The sequence below is a fragment of the Strix aluco genome, chromosome 1, assembly GCF_031877795.1.
Source record: "Strix aluco isolate bStrAlu1 chromosome 1, bStrAlu1.hap1, whole genome shotgun sequence".
NCBI classification, from domain to species: Eukaryota; Metazoa; Chordata; class Aves; order Strigiformes; family Strigidae; genus Strix; species Strix aluco.
In genome coordinates this window covers 32,662,629-32,679,062 of record NC_133931.1, presented here as the reverse complement: position 1 = coordinate 32,679,062, position 16,434 = coordinate 32,662,629, and the positions used below count along the sequence as shown (strand labels likewise).

General features: G+C 42.0%; 1 protein-coding gene across 3 annotated transcripts; it reads right to left on the bottom strand.

The window, feature by feature from the left end:
* Nucleotides 1-2,460: 2,460 nt before the first annotated feature.
* Nucleotides 2,461-15,366, bottom strand: IL7 (interleukin 7). Of its 3 annotated transcripts, none has more exons than XM_074816932.1 (5): nucleotides 13,496-15,354; nucleotides 10,098-10,240; nucleotides 6,515-6,601; nucleotides 5,011-5,163; nucleotides 2,461-3,585 (listed from the first exon to the last, which is right to left on the bottom strand). In XM_074816932.1, exons 1-5 carry the CDS (start codon nucleotides 13,503-13,505, stop codon nucleotides 3,436-3,438), a joined length of 543 nt encoding a protein of 180 aa, XP_074673033.1. In that variant the 5' UTR covers nucleotides 13,506-15,354; the 3' UTR covers nucleotides 2,461-3,435. The 3 variants fall into 3 exon arrangements, with proteins under 3 accessions (XP_074673033.1, XP_074673039.1, XP_074673046.1); XM_074816938.1 differs by having other exon boundaries at nucleotides 10,098-10,186; XM_074816945.1 differs by lacking the exon at nucleotides 6,515-6,601 and having other exon boundaries at nucleotides 13,496-15,366.
* Between the last annotated feature and the right edge of the window lie 1,068 nt (nucleotides 15,367-16,434).

The window sequence follows — 16,434 nt, the reverse complement described above, 5'->3', positions numbered from 1 at the left end:
TAAATCAGTGTGATCTGCTTATATAAAGTTAACTCTGTATCTCTTCTTTTTCCTAACTATATGGAGAGTTTACTTTATATAGAGCCTGTCACTGTGACAGCTGTAGTAAATAATTCTTTTTTCTTTTTTTTAATAGGGCTGTAAGGTATAATATATAACTTAAGCTTGATCTGGGTTTGTTCTCCTTCGTGAAGTTAGAACACTGTTTTGTTGATGAAATGATTAAGCAAGAAAAAAAGCAGAAGTTATATTTTTACTGTGAAGTTCACTTTATGTGAGCAGAAATTGTAATAAGGGTTTGTATTTCTGATTTTATTGGCTAAATACAGATAAGTAGAGACCAATTCCTCTTTTATTTCCTCTTTTTAGGAAAGTTCCTCCTACTGGACTCTTGTTTACTTCACCACACCCTCTTCGGAGGAAGGCAAATACATTTTCCCTTCATTCTGGATTAAATTCATTTATGTGCCAAGAGTCTGCAAAATCTGTTTGTCACTGCTGAGACTGACTCCGTGATATTCCTCATGCTGACTTCCCCTTTCTTCTAGTTCAGCATGAACCATTCCAATCAGATAGCAGGAGGGGAAAAAAAAAAAAAAAAAAAAAAAAACCAACAAAAACCTAAGTAGCTGCTGAATGAAACCTGTCATAAAGCCAACATCTCTTTTGCTCAGCACAAAGCTGAAGATGTAGAACTGGAAGGAAACAGCCAGGAGGTGTTTACTCCTGCATCTTTAGCTAAAGAACTACAGCTGTAAACACCTGTTTGGTGGTGTAAAGTGAGATTTGAACATTCTCATCCAATGGCCTTCCTTGATCTGGCTTCCTAAACACCAGAAATTCTTCCTTCTCATTATAAATCACAGAGCACCTAACTCCTGCTGTTAAAAGTGTGCAACATTATCTTGCTCACGGGGGTTAGTCGCTTCTTTCTGCTTTCTCATAATCCTGTGCAACAACAGTACTAAAATTCTTTTTACTAATTTAAATATCTAAGTTGTTTTCCTTTGACACCCTCCCATAAATTCCATGTATTTCTAAATCATGGTTTTGACCTAGTCATATTCCTTTTTTGCTGTGGCCAAATAAATAAACAAATACATAAAATGACAGGGAGGTAGGCATGGTGGTGATACCCTGCAAGGTTTTCAATCCTTTTCCCATTCCTGCAGAACAGTTTATTGTTGTCACATTTGTAATTTCAGGAGAGACCAGAGAAGGTTCTCAAATAGAAAGAACAAATCAAAGAGCACAAGTGACAGCATTTAGCAGTTAGTCTTTGCATGTAAGCAGTGACTCAGGAAATTTGGCAACAAGAATCAGGCAGGCAGGATATCTATTAAGAGAAGCAATCAGAAAAAAACCACAGTTTCATAATCACTCAGTTTAAATTTCTGCTCTGGATCTAACCTTGGTCTTTTCCCCAGGATAGGCCTGAAACTGCTTGATTTCCCTTGAGATTTAATTTGTGGGCTGCTGCTTAAGTCATTTAAGCTGACTGAACTTCCAGATTTGTAGTAGCCAGTATTGCATCTGTTTCTTTTTCTTTTAATTCCCACTGACCTTTCCTTGCCAAGTGGTTATCAGGAAACAAATCTTGGCTTTCAACTGTTCTTAGATTTCCAAAGAAAAGCTTTTTTATTCTTCAGTCTCAGAGACAAATTTAATCCTCAGACTCCTGGGACTTCTTTCAGTAGAAGGGATTTCCAGAGAAGTTCTTACACAACTGGTTACATTTTCTTATCTGTAGTAGGATATTGGGAAATCTGTTTCCCTTTCCATAAAAAGAGTTACATAAAAAAGTTATGGTTTGGGTTTGTTGGGTTTTTTTCAGTGGTTGGAGTTAAAGTTGCAATCTTTTACATCAAGAGCTAAAGAGAATATATGAATGTCTCAATCACAGTTTTACAAAGATGCTGCTCCTACCTCAAGAAGCCTCTTCACCATAAATAGATGGGGGGTTGGATGGGGTATATTCCAGGAAAGCATAACAGTGTGTTTGCTTTGCTCTTAACCTCTTCCCTCCCCATTACCAGTGGGGCATGCTGGGTTTCATGGATTCAGTACAGTGATTTTATTCCAGTCAAAGGAGATCTATACAGTTCTTTGAAGCACATCCCACCATTTTTTCAAGTCTTTGTTCTGAATATCAAAAATTTTTCAGAGTAGTTCTATGGAAGATTTCTTTTAACACAGATAAAGCAGTATATGTTACTTTACTCTGAACCAGGAAACAACAGGCTGACAACTAAAAATTTTCCAAAGTATTTAGTCCAAGGCAGATACCTGGTATGGAAATGTTTACCTAAACTGGACAGGTTACAAGCAGCTAAGAAATTGGTATTTTATAATGGGAAGTCCCAAGCAGCTGGAGGTCATGTTACCAGCTGTGCTTTTAATGACTAGCTGTGAAAAAAAGCTAAAAAATGAGTAATGACACCCAAAAAGTCAACAGCCCAATTCCATAGAAGACAAATATTTTATTACCAAAGGAGTTATGATATCAAAGTAAGAAACTGCAAAGACTTATAAACAACTATAAAAATACTTCTATTTATCCAAAATTAAATATGAACACTTTATTAGTTAAATGCCAATATATTAGTCTCTGAAAATATTTTAAGTCACGTTTGTCTAACATGTTAAACACGTTATATAAAATAATTGCATATAAGAAATCACAATCTGAAGGTAAGAAATTCTAGCTCCTCCTGCAGCTAACTCTAGGATATGTAAGGCTAGTGCTGTTTCCAGTCAGCTGAACAAACTGACGTTCAGGCATCTCCTTTTTCACCTTCCACAGGTCTCGCTGCCTTGCCTCTACTTCAGCCAGTAGAAGTGTGCTACGTCTCTCAAAAATCAGCACCCCTCCTAAGTTTTTCAAAAGTTAACCTTTTCCAAACTTATATGGGTTTGCAGATCCATTAGATACCCATGCTGAAGACAATATTGCATCAGCAGAACAGACCCAAGATCAGCTCCTTGTTTGGTAAATTGTTCCTTTTGGTCCTTGATGCGTTTTATATAAAGAAACCAGCTACTTTTCCATACAGTTTTCTTCACCTGCAGCTTCTAAGATGGTTTTAGAAATTGCAGTAAATATGTAAGGAGATTACTTTCATATGACAGTGTTATAAAGTTACTCGCAAGATCAGAAAATTCAAAGTAGTTTCCAGAGCGTGAAGGTGGGACACAGCCTTCTGCAGAGTTCTTCGTTTCAAACACTGGTCTTTTATTTCCACTTCTTGGACTTCAGCAGCTTGGTTTAGCCATTTCTGTTTATTCCATCTCCAGGAACAAGGTACAGTAGCTTTCCATCAGAATTCTGGCATAAAGTGTTTATATAAGCGAGCAGAGTTACTTGAAGAATGCATGTAAAATGCAAAGATACCAAGTAATGCCACTTCGAAAGAAAAGAGCAGGATTCACCTGGAATCACCTGAAAATTATTTTTTCAAATTTATTCCAGCAGGATCGAAGGCTAGATATATTTTCCTTCAGTTCACAAAATTCTTGGTTACATTTCTTTTTGGACTGTTCACTTTTTTCTGTATCTTTATTGTGTGTATTCACCTGCGTGCAAACCTGAAAAAGAATAGTTTGCATTGTTAATTGAGAAGTGCTTATTCTTTTCATATAGACATCTTTTAAAACAAACTGATTCTATTACATCTCAATAAATAATGGAGGTATCTTAGCTGGTAATTAAGCCAGAAAGCTGGGCTACTCACAAAACGTGCTGTGGCGGTACACAGCCTTCATCCCTGCGATGTTCTCGCTCTGAGCACAGCCCTGCTGCCGCCCCTGCCCACCGGACTGGGAGAATGTGGCTTTGACACACAGCAAATATGGACAGCTGAAACCAGCATGTGCAACTGAGAACATGTACGTCCTCTGTCAGTGGTTTAAAATTTATCCTCCATTATTTGAAGGACTGGAAAAATGAAGCCAATTAAATTGTGAGCCAACCTTAAAAAGATATGGCTACATGTGTGGTACCTTGAGACTGGTGGAACAAGACAGACCTGTTCCCAGGGGTTGGTGCTGTGGCCTAGTGTTCAGGATCTCACCCAGAGACAAGAAGACCATGATTCTTGTCCATATTCAATGACTCTTCATAATTTTTACCAAATTACTTTAACTGGTCTTTAAATAAAACCTGGCATCCATGAGGTTAAACAGGAGTTTCAAGGGTGACACTGATTTCTGTGACTTAGCTGGGATACCTGTTATGGTAAGGCAACATTGGATTCACCGAAGGTGGCTAAGCAAAATATAAACACCAGCATTACTTTGAAGATCTCCTCCTAGATTATAAGAGTTTCTCCATTTCAAGGAGAAAAAGAATAAGTTAAATGCAGTCTTCAACTATTTAAGCCAATCATAAAGAATTATATCTTTTGGTGCCTATTGGGAGGCTTTTTGACATTTTTGTGTTCAACAGGTAACTGTGAGCCACACCTAAAAGAATGCTCTTCCTTTGCTATGGTAGTCTGTAGATCATTGCGCTAGATTTCAGTGACGCATCAAAGAGCAGATTCTGCCGATGACTAAAAATCCAAACATTTTCATATCTAACTGTTCTCGTTGCATTTGAGATACTGTGCTTAAAATAAAGATCCAAGGAATTATGGGAAGGGGAGAAACTTGAAACAAACCAAATTAAACATTAATCTTGGGGTAGAATCCCAATGAGAAGTAACAACTACGCTTTTATACATTATAGAAGTTAAAGGCCTTCTTCGCACAAGTGTGGTCGTTATCTTTTACTGGAGAATTAACTCAGGTATTTCAGTACTGAACCTGAGTATATATCCTCACTACAGATTTTCAGATCACTGTCTTAGTCTTTGCACTGAGCTTAAAGTCTACAGAGCAAAATTTATCATGTGTATAACATGTGCATGATAGCTGTACCTTTGAGAGGTAGATATGATAGTCTGTGTGGAAGAGCTCTAAGGAATAAATCACATATTTCCAATAAACCATTAGACCATCGGTACCACTCACCTTTTCTTTTTTATGTCTTTCGCATTTGCACTGTAGAACCTGTAATGTCCCACAAGAGACTAATGCTGCTTTCCATCTATAGTCTTTGCTGATTTTTTGCTTATGAAAGAATCTGAGCATATTGCATGCCATACTCTGTAGTGATTCTATTTCCTGTAAAGAGAGCAAGAAAAATATGTCCTCAAAAGGCTGTGCACCATTAATACTTTATAATGTTGGTTTGTCTTTAAAAAAAAGCTCCATCAGTTACCATTAGTTTCTTTTGCTTTCATAATGCCAGTCTTTTCCAATGAAACATATCACTAATCTGACCTACCTGCCATCTCTTCAAAATATTTAAAGTATCAATTTGTAGTAGTAATAATAGTGTAAGGATGTTAGGGAGAAATCATAGCCATAATGAAATCAGCTGATACAGTTAGGAAAACAGTGAATGATTTTTGGAATCAGTCCTTTTATCAAGTCATGATAAAATCTGCAGCAACAGCTGGCAATTGTGCTTTCTGTCTGTCCTGGTTTCAGCTGGAATAAAGTTAATTTTCTTCCTAGTAGCTGGTACAGTGCTGTGTTTTGGATTTAGGATGAGAATAATGTTGATAACACACTGATGTTTTAGTCGTTGCTGAGCAATGTGTGTACTAAGTCAAGGACTTTTCAGCTTCTCATACTGCCCCACCAGAGGAGGCTGGGGGTGCACAAGGAGCTGGGAGGGGACACAGCCAGGACAGCTGACCCCAGCTGGCCAAAGGGATAATCCATACCATGTGACATCATGCCCAGTATGTAAACTGGGGGGAGTTGGCCAGGGGGGGCACCATGGCTCAAGGATTGGCTGGACATCAGTCAGTGGGTGGTGAGCAATTGTATTGTGCATCACTTGTTTGGTATATTCTCATTATTATTCCTATTATTATTTTCCCTTCCTTTTCTGACCTATTAAACTGTCTTTACTTCAACCCACAAGTTTTACTTTTTTTTTCCAATTCTGTCCCCAACGCACTGCGAGGAGAGGGGAGTGAGCAAGCAACTGTGTGGTGCTTAATTGCCATCTGGGGTTAAACCATGACACTGTCATCTGAGATCTACCCAAACTATTACTTTTAAAGCTTTCAGATCTGAAGTGAAAAGCTTAGCTAGTGCGATTTTCTGTAGAAAAATGAAAACAGATGTTGGGAAGTTTTTATGTTTACTTCCACTGGCAAAATAAAAGAAGTTTTCTGTACTATTTTGTATTTAAAATATAAAAGGATCTTTATAGTTTAAAAAAAAAAAAAAAAAAAGGCATTTCTTGGATATGGAATTGCTTCATATTTTAAAAATATCAGTTTACTTGACAAATTGTGTGATTCCAAATTCAAAAAAGGAACAAGTCTGAATATCATGATTTGACTGTTAAAAGGTAATATTACTCTCTATCACAATATGTTATTCAGGGACTGGACTGTAAAAAGAACCCATTTGAGTTTGTATTCTCTAAAGTAAATTCTGAGAAGTTAAATTTTACCTGAGTATCATTGCAGAAAAACACTTTGCTATTTTCATGTTTTTTATTCTTGCAGCACCTGTCACGATACTCTGCAGACATATTTACCTGTAAAATATCATATTTGTTTAAACATGGAAGGAAGGACTTTTAATCAAGTGAGCCAAGTTTCTCACTAACAGCTGGTGATGTCAACACTAGATTGTTCTGTAGCATCTCCTCGGATGTAGCAGGGTCAGTGTAGACTCCTGAGCTTTTCATTGGCAAACAGGCAAAGAAAACCCCAACCTACCTACAATTTCTAAAGGTATTCACAGAATCAGAGAGAATCACAGAACGGTTGAGGTCAGAAGGGACCTCTGGAGGTCATCTGCTCTGACCCCCTGCTCAAGCAGGGCCACCTAGAGCCAGCTGCCCAGGTCTATGTCCAGATGGGTTTTGAATATCTCCAAGGAGGGAGACTCCACAGTCTCTGAGCAACCTGTGCCAGTGCTCTGTTACCCTCAAACTGAAAAACTGTTTTCAGTGTGTACCCATTGCCCCAGGTCCTGTCACGGGTCACCACTGAGAAGAGCCAGGCTCTGTGTACCCTCCCTTCAGGTGTTGATAAGATCCCCCTGAGCTTTCTCTTCTCCAGGCTGAACAGTCCCAGCTCTCTCAGCCTTTCCTCATGGGAGAGATGCCTCAGTCCCTTCATCATCTTTATGGTCCTTTGCTGGACTCCTCCAATAGCTCCATATTTCTCTCATACTGGGGACCTGAGAAACGGACACAAATCTATGCATTTTAAACCTTCATATTCTATCGAATTACTTGGTTCTTTGGCATTTTAAAACATGCAGGAATATTTAAATCTTACACGGACATCAAATATGTCTGTCAATGTTTGTCTCAATAAATACATGCCCCAGGCATCTAAACAGATTGTAGCACTCGCTCTGCATATGCACTAACAGAAGATGTCCTAAGCAATATCACTTGCTCCCTTTGCATGACCATAATCTTTTATCAATGGTTTATTCTCTGGGGGTTTTTTTCTTCTACTTTCACACTTGTCATCAAGATGACAACTGAACCCAACTCAACAAAATTCTTTCACTTTCTTCTTCAGCCTGTATCCAGATAACCTAATACAACCAGAAGAGCTTTTAAAAAGGCAGCTCATGACAATTTTGTTAGATCTGCTCACTTAGGCATGCATATGAACACATTAGACACCTTAATTCTTAAAGTTTTTCTGCAAATTTTTGTGTAACATTGCCTATATTTCAGAAGTTCACCCAAGATGAACAGAACTTCATCCAGGAAGTGTTTTCAAAACCAAGAGAAAAAAAACTCAAAACAAACCCAAAACATTAGGAAGATAATACACATCTCTGCTTGTACCACAACAGAATGAATTTTTGCTGCAGTCACACAGCAACAAGATTTTAAAATAAATAAATAAATAATCACCCTAAAACCTATATATCTGTGGCTGCATTTGCTAACTGCTAAGGTCTTTACCCATTCTCACTGATTTCCTCAGATCATCTTTAGTTTAACATACAGTAACCATTTCTGAAGGCAGTTTATTGGCTGTGACTAAAGCAACCTAAGGGAAACCCTGGCCTCAGAAAAGGCATTAGTGAAAACCAAATTAACTTGTGGGGGTCTAGTATATAACCCACTAGTCTTCTCCATAAATGCCTCCAAACATCAGGCTGAGGGACTGACAGTTACTGACTTTGGCTCTGCAATTGCGGAAAAGTGCCTAGTGGGCAGTTGCTCTCACCCAAACAGCCCTGTCCGTAAGATTTGCTGTTAAGTTATAGTGACAAGACTACACTGATTTTACACAGAAGACAAATGAATCTCTCTGGGAAAAATAAAGACAGGAAAATGAAGAAACTTGCACAATAGTTGCTTGTGCATGCCTATCCTAGGAAGTAAAAGCTTCAGAGTTCAGTACATTCCCACACATTAATTCATTAAGACTTTATTTATTTATTTATTTATTTATTTATTTGAATAACAGTTTTAGTTCTCATACAGCCTCCTAAAAAACTCTATAATATTTATTACAGTAAAAAAGATAAAGACTCAAAATGTATCTGGAAGAATGGCACTGCTTCATTCAAATCCTTGATGGCAACCCTAAGGCACTGAGTGCATCAAGCTTCATCCTGCAATTGGGTAGTGGCAAGGCATTGCCATCTCCAGCCCAGGACACCCACCCACCTTCCCTGACCCTGGCAGCTCCAGCAGAGCTGGGATGCACTTCATGGCTCTCCACCACAGGACGACAGCAGGATCTGCCTCCCAGAGGCTGTTATTCCTGTTGTGCTGTTTTCTCTTATAGATCAGCTATCTTGTAACTGCTCACCAAGAGGGTTTACTGTTGTTCTCTGGGAAACACTGGTCTTTGTCAGAAATAAGATGACAAACCAAAGGGGCTACTTATGTCTTCTAATATGGCCATGAATATTTTCCCCATCTTTGGTGCCTTGTTCAGAATGAGGTAATTTATCTGTGGAGAAGTACCCTTTTCTCTTCATAATCTCAACAAATGCAACAGGTTCAGAATATTTTTGAGGAATAAATGGTCGTTCCCTGACCCTAAAGGTATTTTGTTTCCAGATGAGGGCTGATGTGTCTTGGTAGAAAAAGGTTGGAAACCACTGGCATAGTGCTCTGAAGGATGGTGGTGGATCATAAGTGTGAAGAAATAGAATGGCTCCTGATTTCACCTTTGGAAAAGCACTGTATATCACTTGTATTTTGTGCAAATAAATCTTGATTTAAGACTGCAACAGAATGATGAGTTCTTGTTTAGTGACAAACTCAGAAAAATCCCATTTTTGTAGAAATGCCTCTGCTAATCCAACTATGGAAAGTGCTTTCTCCCATTAAAGTGTTCTTGACAGACTAACTTAATTGTTAATAATTCAAGATGAAGAGTTGGAAGGTAGGTTTTGGGTATGGATCGGTAAACTGTTACGATACTGTTTTACAAAGCTGTAATAAATCTGGCTGATAAAGCCATAATGGAGGAGATTCACAACTGAGAAAGTTAAGTTTTTGTCTGCTGCCATCTAGAAAAGTTGATTGCTTGTTGGCCAAACAAGATGTATTAATAGGTAAAACTTTTATTGTTTTATCAATTTTGTGCCTCTGCGCATTTGTATTCAATGAACAACATAAACCTTCAGTCAGTAAGTCTGCCATTAGTAGAACAAATTACAGGTTGTGTAATGCTTTCTTCTCTTGATAAGAAGATCTAAACAGAAGTAGTCATGAAATTACTTCAGAAAAGAGTACTTTTAAATGTAATATATTCTACTATTTAGGGCCAAATGGTACATGTGTCTAACCACATTGTGCATAGGCACAAATACCTGTATCACAGTATTTGTACCTGCAAATAGGCAGCACCCACATATTTCAGAGATCTTAAAGAGTCTGAACTGTCTCACCCGCTCAGATAAAGCCACCATTTCAGGATAACATGTGATTTTGAATTGGTCTTCTATCATATGTTAACATTAGAGCTTTTTTATTATTATTATTTGCTATCACCTAAAAATAATCAACAGTTTTTGAAAGCCCAAGAGCTATTACCTACCAGCTCATCGATGTCGTGGCTTAGTATATTCTCATACTTCTCACGGATGTGAGTTGTTTTATTTCCCATTGCACAACTAGATGAATTCACTGGAGACAGAACAAGAAGCAGTGGCAGAACCCGAAAGATAGATCTAAAAAAGGCTGGATTACAAGAGCAGTTAAGTACATATTAAATGCCATAGAGTGTATGCTGTATTAACAAATACATTATGTAATCTGTTAAAATAGTTTAACTGAACAACCAAATAACATGTACTTTGGGGGAAGGATTCAGCTCCAGATTAAGACACTTTGGGTGTCTAAACTCCCTCATACTCAAGGATGATTTAGCCAGCATGGTTAAGAGCCTACAACTATTGAGCTGACCAGCTGCTTGGTGTCTACTTGGGCTGAATTCATCTCCAGGTTTCACTGCAAGGGTTGACAAGATCTCTCCACTGATCACAACTGGACTATAACCACCTAGTCCATATGTAGACAAGTGTCTTAGTCAAATAGGTGTAGACATTTGCGTGTATTAATCTGCAGCTGAATCTCATCCTAATTGTCCATTTTTCATATTATAAATTCTACAAATGCCCATGAACATGTCCTTTTCATGCTGATCAAATGTATAAATCCATACTATAGGCCATAACATGAGATAAGGCAGCAACACACCCTTCTCTGCAAGTTTTTTGCAATCTTTTGGAGCAAGTCTCACTGTCCCTCGCTTTTTTTTCCCTTCAGTGGACCATCTTGCTTTGTTCAGACCCCTGGTCTTCTGTCCTTGCATGACATCCAGAAAAATACAAGTTCAGTGAGGATGGGCAGAGAGAAAAGACTAAAATACCAAAAGAGCCTGAAGGGACTGACAGGGTAACTGGAGGCTACAGGTGACTGGCCTGATGCTGGGAATGAAGGAGACTGGGTACAGGATGATACTGGGATTAGGACGCTCATAATTGGACTCTGGCCTACATCTAGACTGGCTAGGATGATGCTGAAATGAAAAGTTTGGGGAAAAAAAAACCCCAGCTAGAAATCTATATTGGAGGATTAGCAAAGATCACAGCAGGTTCCTGGACTAGTATGAGCTTTCTCTACCCATCTCTGCTACTCAGTAAGAACGACACCCAAAGCAACTGCGGTTTCAGCCAGGAAAGGCAGAAGGGATGCCCTGACCCCAGCTGCTATGTTCCTCCCTCTCCAGCAAGGATGGGAGTACTGGGTACAGCCAGTCCAGCACTCAGAGATGGGCATCTCTGGACTTGGGTGTCACTAGTAAATCCCAGCCTCAGACAGAAACCTTGAATAACTAAGAAGAAAAAAATGAAACTGGACCATAATCCTTACTGACCCACCTAACCTCTGTGATGCAAAAGCCACAGTCACACCATGAGCTCATCTGCCATTCAGAGAAATGCAGTCCCTCAGAGTCCAGCCCAGCTGACTCCCACTGCACACTGCTGCTTCAAAGCAGAATGCATAATGTCACTTTTCCTGACTACCAAAGCCTTTTTTTCTGATAGATTACTTGTGAACATGCTGTGATGTACACCTCTGTCCTAGAAACAGGACTGGAAAATTTTTACCTGTACAAGCTGAATTCCAAAATTCTTCCCATGGCAAGCTGCCTGCCAAATTTCAATGGGAAATCTGATGTCCTGAAAACCAAATTTTCTAACCTTTCCATATACTGATCAACCAAGGTCTATTAATATCTCAAAAAATCTAGCCTGAAGAGATAATGGGTCCTAAATGGATCCTACATGTAGTAAATAACAAAAACTAGGTGAGGCTAACCTATTATAATCTTCAAACACCAAGTAGACACCTGACTTCCACAGAGCTTTACCTGTGTAAATCTCTACTCTAACTATGTCTGTGCCAAGCGAATTATCAGTTTGTAGGACTGAGATTTAATATTTTAAAATAAGTTTACAAAAAAATGCAAGAACTCAATTACAGGCCAACATTTTTCCAACATACCATTGCACCCCTTGATTCCAGTGCAAAAAAACCCTGCAATGCTTGCTTCCAAATAACAGTGATACAAATAACTCGTGGATATGATGAGCTTCAAAAGATACAATCTCCTAAATTAAAATCAATCTAACAGACTCCATCACTTACAACTTTGTTTCTCCTGTAACAAGTGGAGACAATAGGTGAAAACTGAAAAGTTGCTTCTTTTATTTTTACTTTATCTGTTGTACAGATTGTGAATATTTTTTCAGCGAGGAAATTACAGAATCAATGCAGATAATTCTGAAAGAGATGTTGTGCACTTATGAAGTCCCCTTGTCCCGCTGCAAGATTGTGATGAAACCTGTTCAGATGTTCCTAAATGAGTCCCCTGGAACCCATTAGACGAGTGCCATAGAAAGTTCCAGGAGCTTTAGATTGAGAAGTGGAAGGATTTTTCTTAAAGTTAGGTAACTTCAAAAGAAGCAGAATTGATAGCGCTCCATACGACCAGCACTTTGAAAGAGAGGGAGCGTGTCTTACTAGTAATACCTCATCCTTTCAGTAAACTCCCCAAAACTCGTAAGTTGTATCTGGAAAGTCCCAAAAAATTCTCCCAGAAAAGCCGGGAAGAGTTAGCATTCCCGTATTTCCAAATGTAAAAAAGCCCCTCTTGGTGGTTTTTTTTTTGTTGTTGTTTTTTTTTTAGTTAGAAGCCCCCTCCTGTGCATGCCGCCCGGAAGGGGCGCGCTCCCGGCCGGTCCCCGCAGTAGCAGCCCGTCCGCAGGGCCACCTGGCCACCCCAAAAACCACCCGCACCTCCGCGGGCGGCAGCCTCCGCCCCACCCCGCAGTCCAGGAGCGGAGCGAGTGTTTCCCCCTCTGCCTCGCTGAGCCGGCGCGAAGGTGCGGGCGGGCGCGTCGCGGCTCCGCGGGTCGCCCCCGCCGCCCGTCGGGCGAGGAGCCGCGGCTCTGCCGGCCCGGGCGCGCCCCGCGGGGCGGCAGGTGCCCGCGGTGCAGCGCGGAGCGGCGCGGAGCAACGCTTCCCCGCAGCTCCCCCGCCCCGCACCGTCCCGCTCGCCTCCGCTTCTCCCGGGCTCCGCTTCCCGGCAGCGGGCGGGATGGGAACCGGGCGCTTTTGCTTTCACAGGGGGGGGAAAAAAAAAAACCAACAAAACCACAACAACAAAAAAACGAAAAGCAAAACTGGGAATTTCCCCGGCCGTCATCGCGGGTTTAAAAGGGCACCGGGCGGCACCGCGCCGCCACAGCAGAGAGGCGGCGGGGCCGGCAGCGCGGAGCGGCGGAGCCGGTGAGGAACCAGCGCGGCCGGGGGCGCGGAGCGGCGGAGCCCGGCCCGGCCCGGGCGCAGGCGGAGCGGGGCGCCCGCGCGGTTCTGCCCGCCGCCGCCTGCGGCGCGGAGCGGTGCGGTGCGGTGCGCGCTCCTTACCATAGAACATGGTCCGCGGAGAGGGTGGCGGTGAGCTGCGCCGGCGGCTCCGCGGTCATGGTGGCGGCGCCGTCTCGCCCATGGTGCCGCAGCCCGCGGAGCGCCGCGCAGGGGGGCGAGAGGAGCCGCGGCGGCCGGGCAGAGCTCAGCAGCCCCCCGCCGCCCGCCTGCCCGGGGGGGGCGCGGCGCGGTCAGAGGCGGCTGCGGGTCGCCCGGGATTTGCTTTTCCCATGGGGCTTCAGCCGCCGGCGGGTACTTTCACTTTCCGCTCCGCCGGCAGCCGCGGTGCTCCGCGGCCTCAGCGCGGCGAGGCGGGCGCGGGCGGCTGGCCGGCCGCCAGCGGAGGAGGCATCGTCCCGGGGTAGGGGTGTGTGTGTGGGGGTCGGCAGCGTCCCGGGCCGGGCGGAGAGGAGCGGCGGCGGGCAAGGGCCGGGCGCGGCGGCGGGGCGGCCCCGGAGGAGGGCGGCGGGCGGCCCGGAGCGGCTGTGGCGCGGCCGCGCAGTGCCGGCGGGGGTTACATAGAGCCCCGGCTACACGCCCAGTGCCGTGTGTGCGGCCAGGGAGGGAAGGATGGACCTTGGCAGTGCGCGTGGAAAGAGCCGCTCATCGCGGGGAGGAAACCCTTGGGGGGGGGGAAAAAAAAAAAAAAAAAAGGAAAAAAAAAAAGAGGGTGAAAAAAAAAAAAGCAACCAACAACCAAACCCCAAGCGCGTTCCAGAGTCGCTCTTTTGGAGGAGTGAGACTTGGTTTCTGAGCGGCCCCGCAGCGCCCTATCGCTCGCCCGGCTGTCCCTGGGTGGGTCGTGGGAGGCGGGACTGCTGGGAGGGCTGCGGCTCCGGTCGAGGGTTACCCCAGGCTGCTGGCACTGTGTCAAACGCGCAAGGTGGATGAGTTTCTGTAGACTTCGCTACCATCCCTCCCCCCGCCAAAAGCTCATTTTGAGAAATCTGAGAGGATTAAGAAAAAACGGTGAATGGCTCAGGAGTTTTAGTGTAGAGGGAGCTCAGGTTCTAAAAGACAGAGCTGTAGCCAGATGTGTTTTTCTAGGTAAATTCAGAATGCAAAAACTCATGCTTTGGTGCAGGTGAAAAGGCTTGGAATAAAATAAAATGAAATGTCTTTGTAACATCCCCTTCACATCTCCTGCCCAGCCTGCTTTTTGAATTTTGAGTTCTGCATCACTTTTCCTGCTCTGCATGAGAACGGAGAGCTGATTCCATAACCCCTCTCCCCTCTCATAAGGGTGTTTATCCACGGGGGGATAGATACAGGGGTGTGAGTATCAAGGAGCAAATATATGGAGTTGGCTAAGGTGTAGACTGCTCAGGATGGTTTCTTCCCATTCTCTCATACTGGAATGCTGCCACTTCATTCACATACGAGGAGATACTTGGCCTTCTTTACTTGTCTCTGGACTACACTCTGCTTTGGATTTGGTATACATTTCTTACGAGTTTTTCTTTGGAAAAAATTTAATCAGTCCTTCTTCAGAAGTATTCTGACAAGATTCAAGAGTGAAGGTGTTTTCCACGCCTTTAGCTTTGAGCTGGTTGGCTTTAGTAATAATTTCACATCACTACCATACTGTTTGGGCAAGGGACAGTGATCAATATCAACACAGCTCCATACAAAGAGCAAGCACCTGTCCTTGCTTGTTCCCTTGGTGTGTGCCAGGCTGGATGTGACGGATGGCTCAGATCTTGCATTTGGACGGGGATTTTGCCTCACTAATAGCTACATGATCTAGTTCTTAGATGTGTCTTAGGTTGTTATTCTTTTTTTTCATTTATTGTCTTCTTTTCCCTCTTCTGCCAAATATTGTCTGAAAACATCCCTCTGTGCACATTTGAATTTGCTGGTGTGTGCAGGTCAGAGAATGCTGCAGGACTCTTCCTTTTGGGGCAATAGTACCTGGTGTAATGCAAACAAATTTATGACTCCCTGTTTCTAGGGTCTGGCACTTAGAGGCTGACACTTTGAAAACTCAGATTTCTTTAAAAAGCTGCACTGTAAAGCTCTAGTCATGCAAAACCATATCCACAAGATCAATTTTCCTTCTAGGCAAATAGTTCTTCAAATTTCTTGTGATAGTACATGTGTGCTCACACAATGAAGTATTTTCTACAGATGCTAGTAAATTGTCAGGATGTAAAATATAAAGGAAAACTTCAGCTGCTTTGGTTATGCTAGTTTTCTGGCTGAAACATCAGGAAGACTAATAACTGCTTCAATTTAAATTTTTAAAAAATAATGTGATTGATGGAAGAAGTTGGTATAGTAGCTTTACTCGTTAATGGGAACATGACTCTGAAAGGTGATGCTGGAGTGTTAATAGGAGTTCTGCTCTTTGGTAGTGGCAGGGTCTTGTCTGCTGTTTTTTAAGAAGATGAAGAGACTTTGCATTCAATGTATATGGAACCTTTTCTTTAGTCAAAGTGACAAATAGATGCTGTGACCTGTACTTTGGCCCTAATCATGTATTTAGATCCCAATTAGTCCCTATTATGTGACCTAACCCTGGACTGTGGCATAAATTTATGATACAGATGTTATTTGATGTATTTGTGTGTGAAAGGTCCTTGAATATTTAAGCTTTGATGGTAACTTTTATGTGCTTTTAAAAAAATTTTTAATCATTATATGCACTTTGTTTTCAAAGTACTTCTTTTAGTGATTTAGCAATGATTTTTTTCTGAAAAGATTACTTGCAGAAAGATCAAATGCAAGTCTTCAGAAGACTGTGTTCAGCAGATGTAATTGCCTGTTTTTTAAAGAAAGAACAGAAAAAAAACCCAGCTGAAATATTAAAAGAAAGAATTTAAGACTGATTATATGAATATCATCTTAACAGCTGGTTTTAATCAAAAACTCGTGAAAGGAGTCTTGAAGGTATAAAAGTTTATCCCATCTGAGACTTACCTGATCTAAATGACTGATAG

What these genes read in the sequence shown, in the direction of transcription:
- IL7 (XM_074816932.1), bottom strand. An exon ending in TTTTCTGCAATGATACTCAG is followed by an intron (nt 5,164 to 6,514) that starts GTAAAATTTAAC and finishes CTCTCTTTACAG; the next exon opens with GAAATAGAATCACTACAGAG. An exon ending in AAAGACATAAAAAAGAAAAG is followed by an intron (nt 3,586 to 5,010) that starts GTGAGTGGTACC and finishes ATTCTTTTTCAG; the next exon opens with GTTTGCACGCAGGTGAATAC.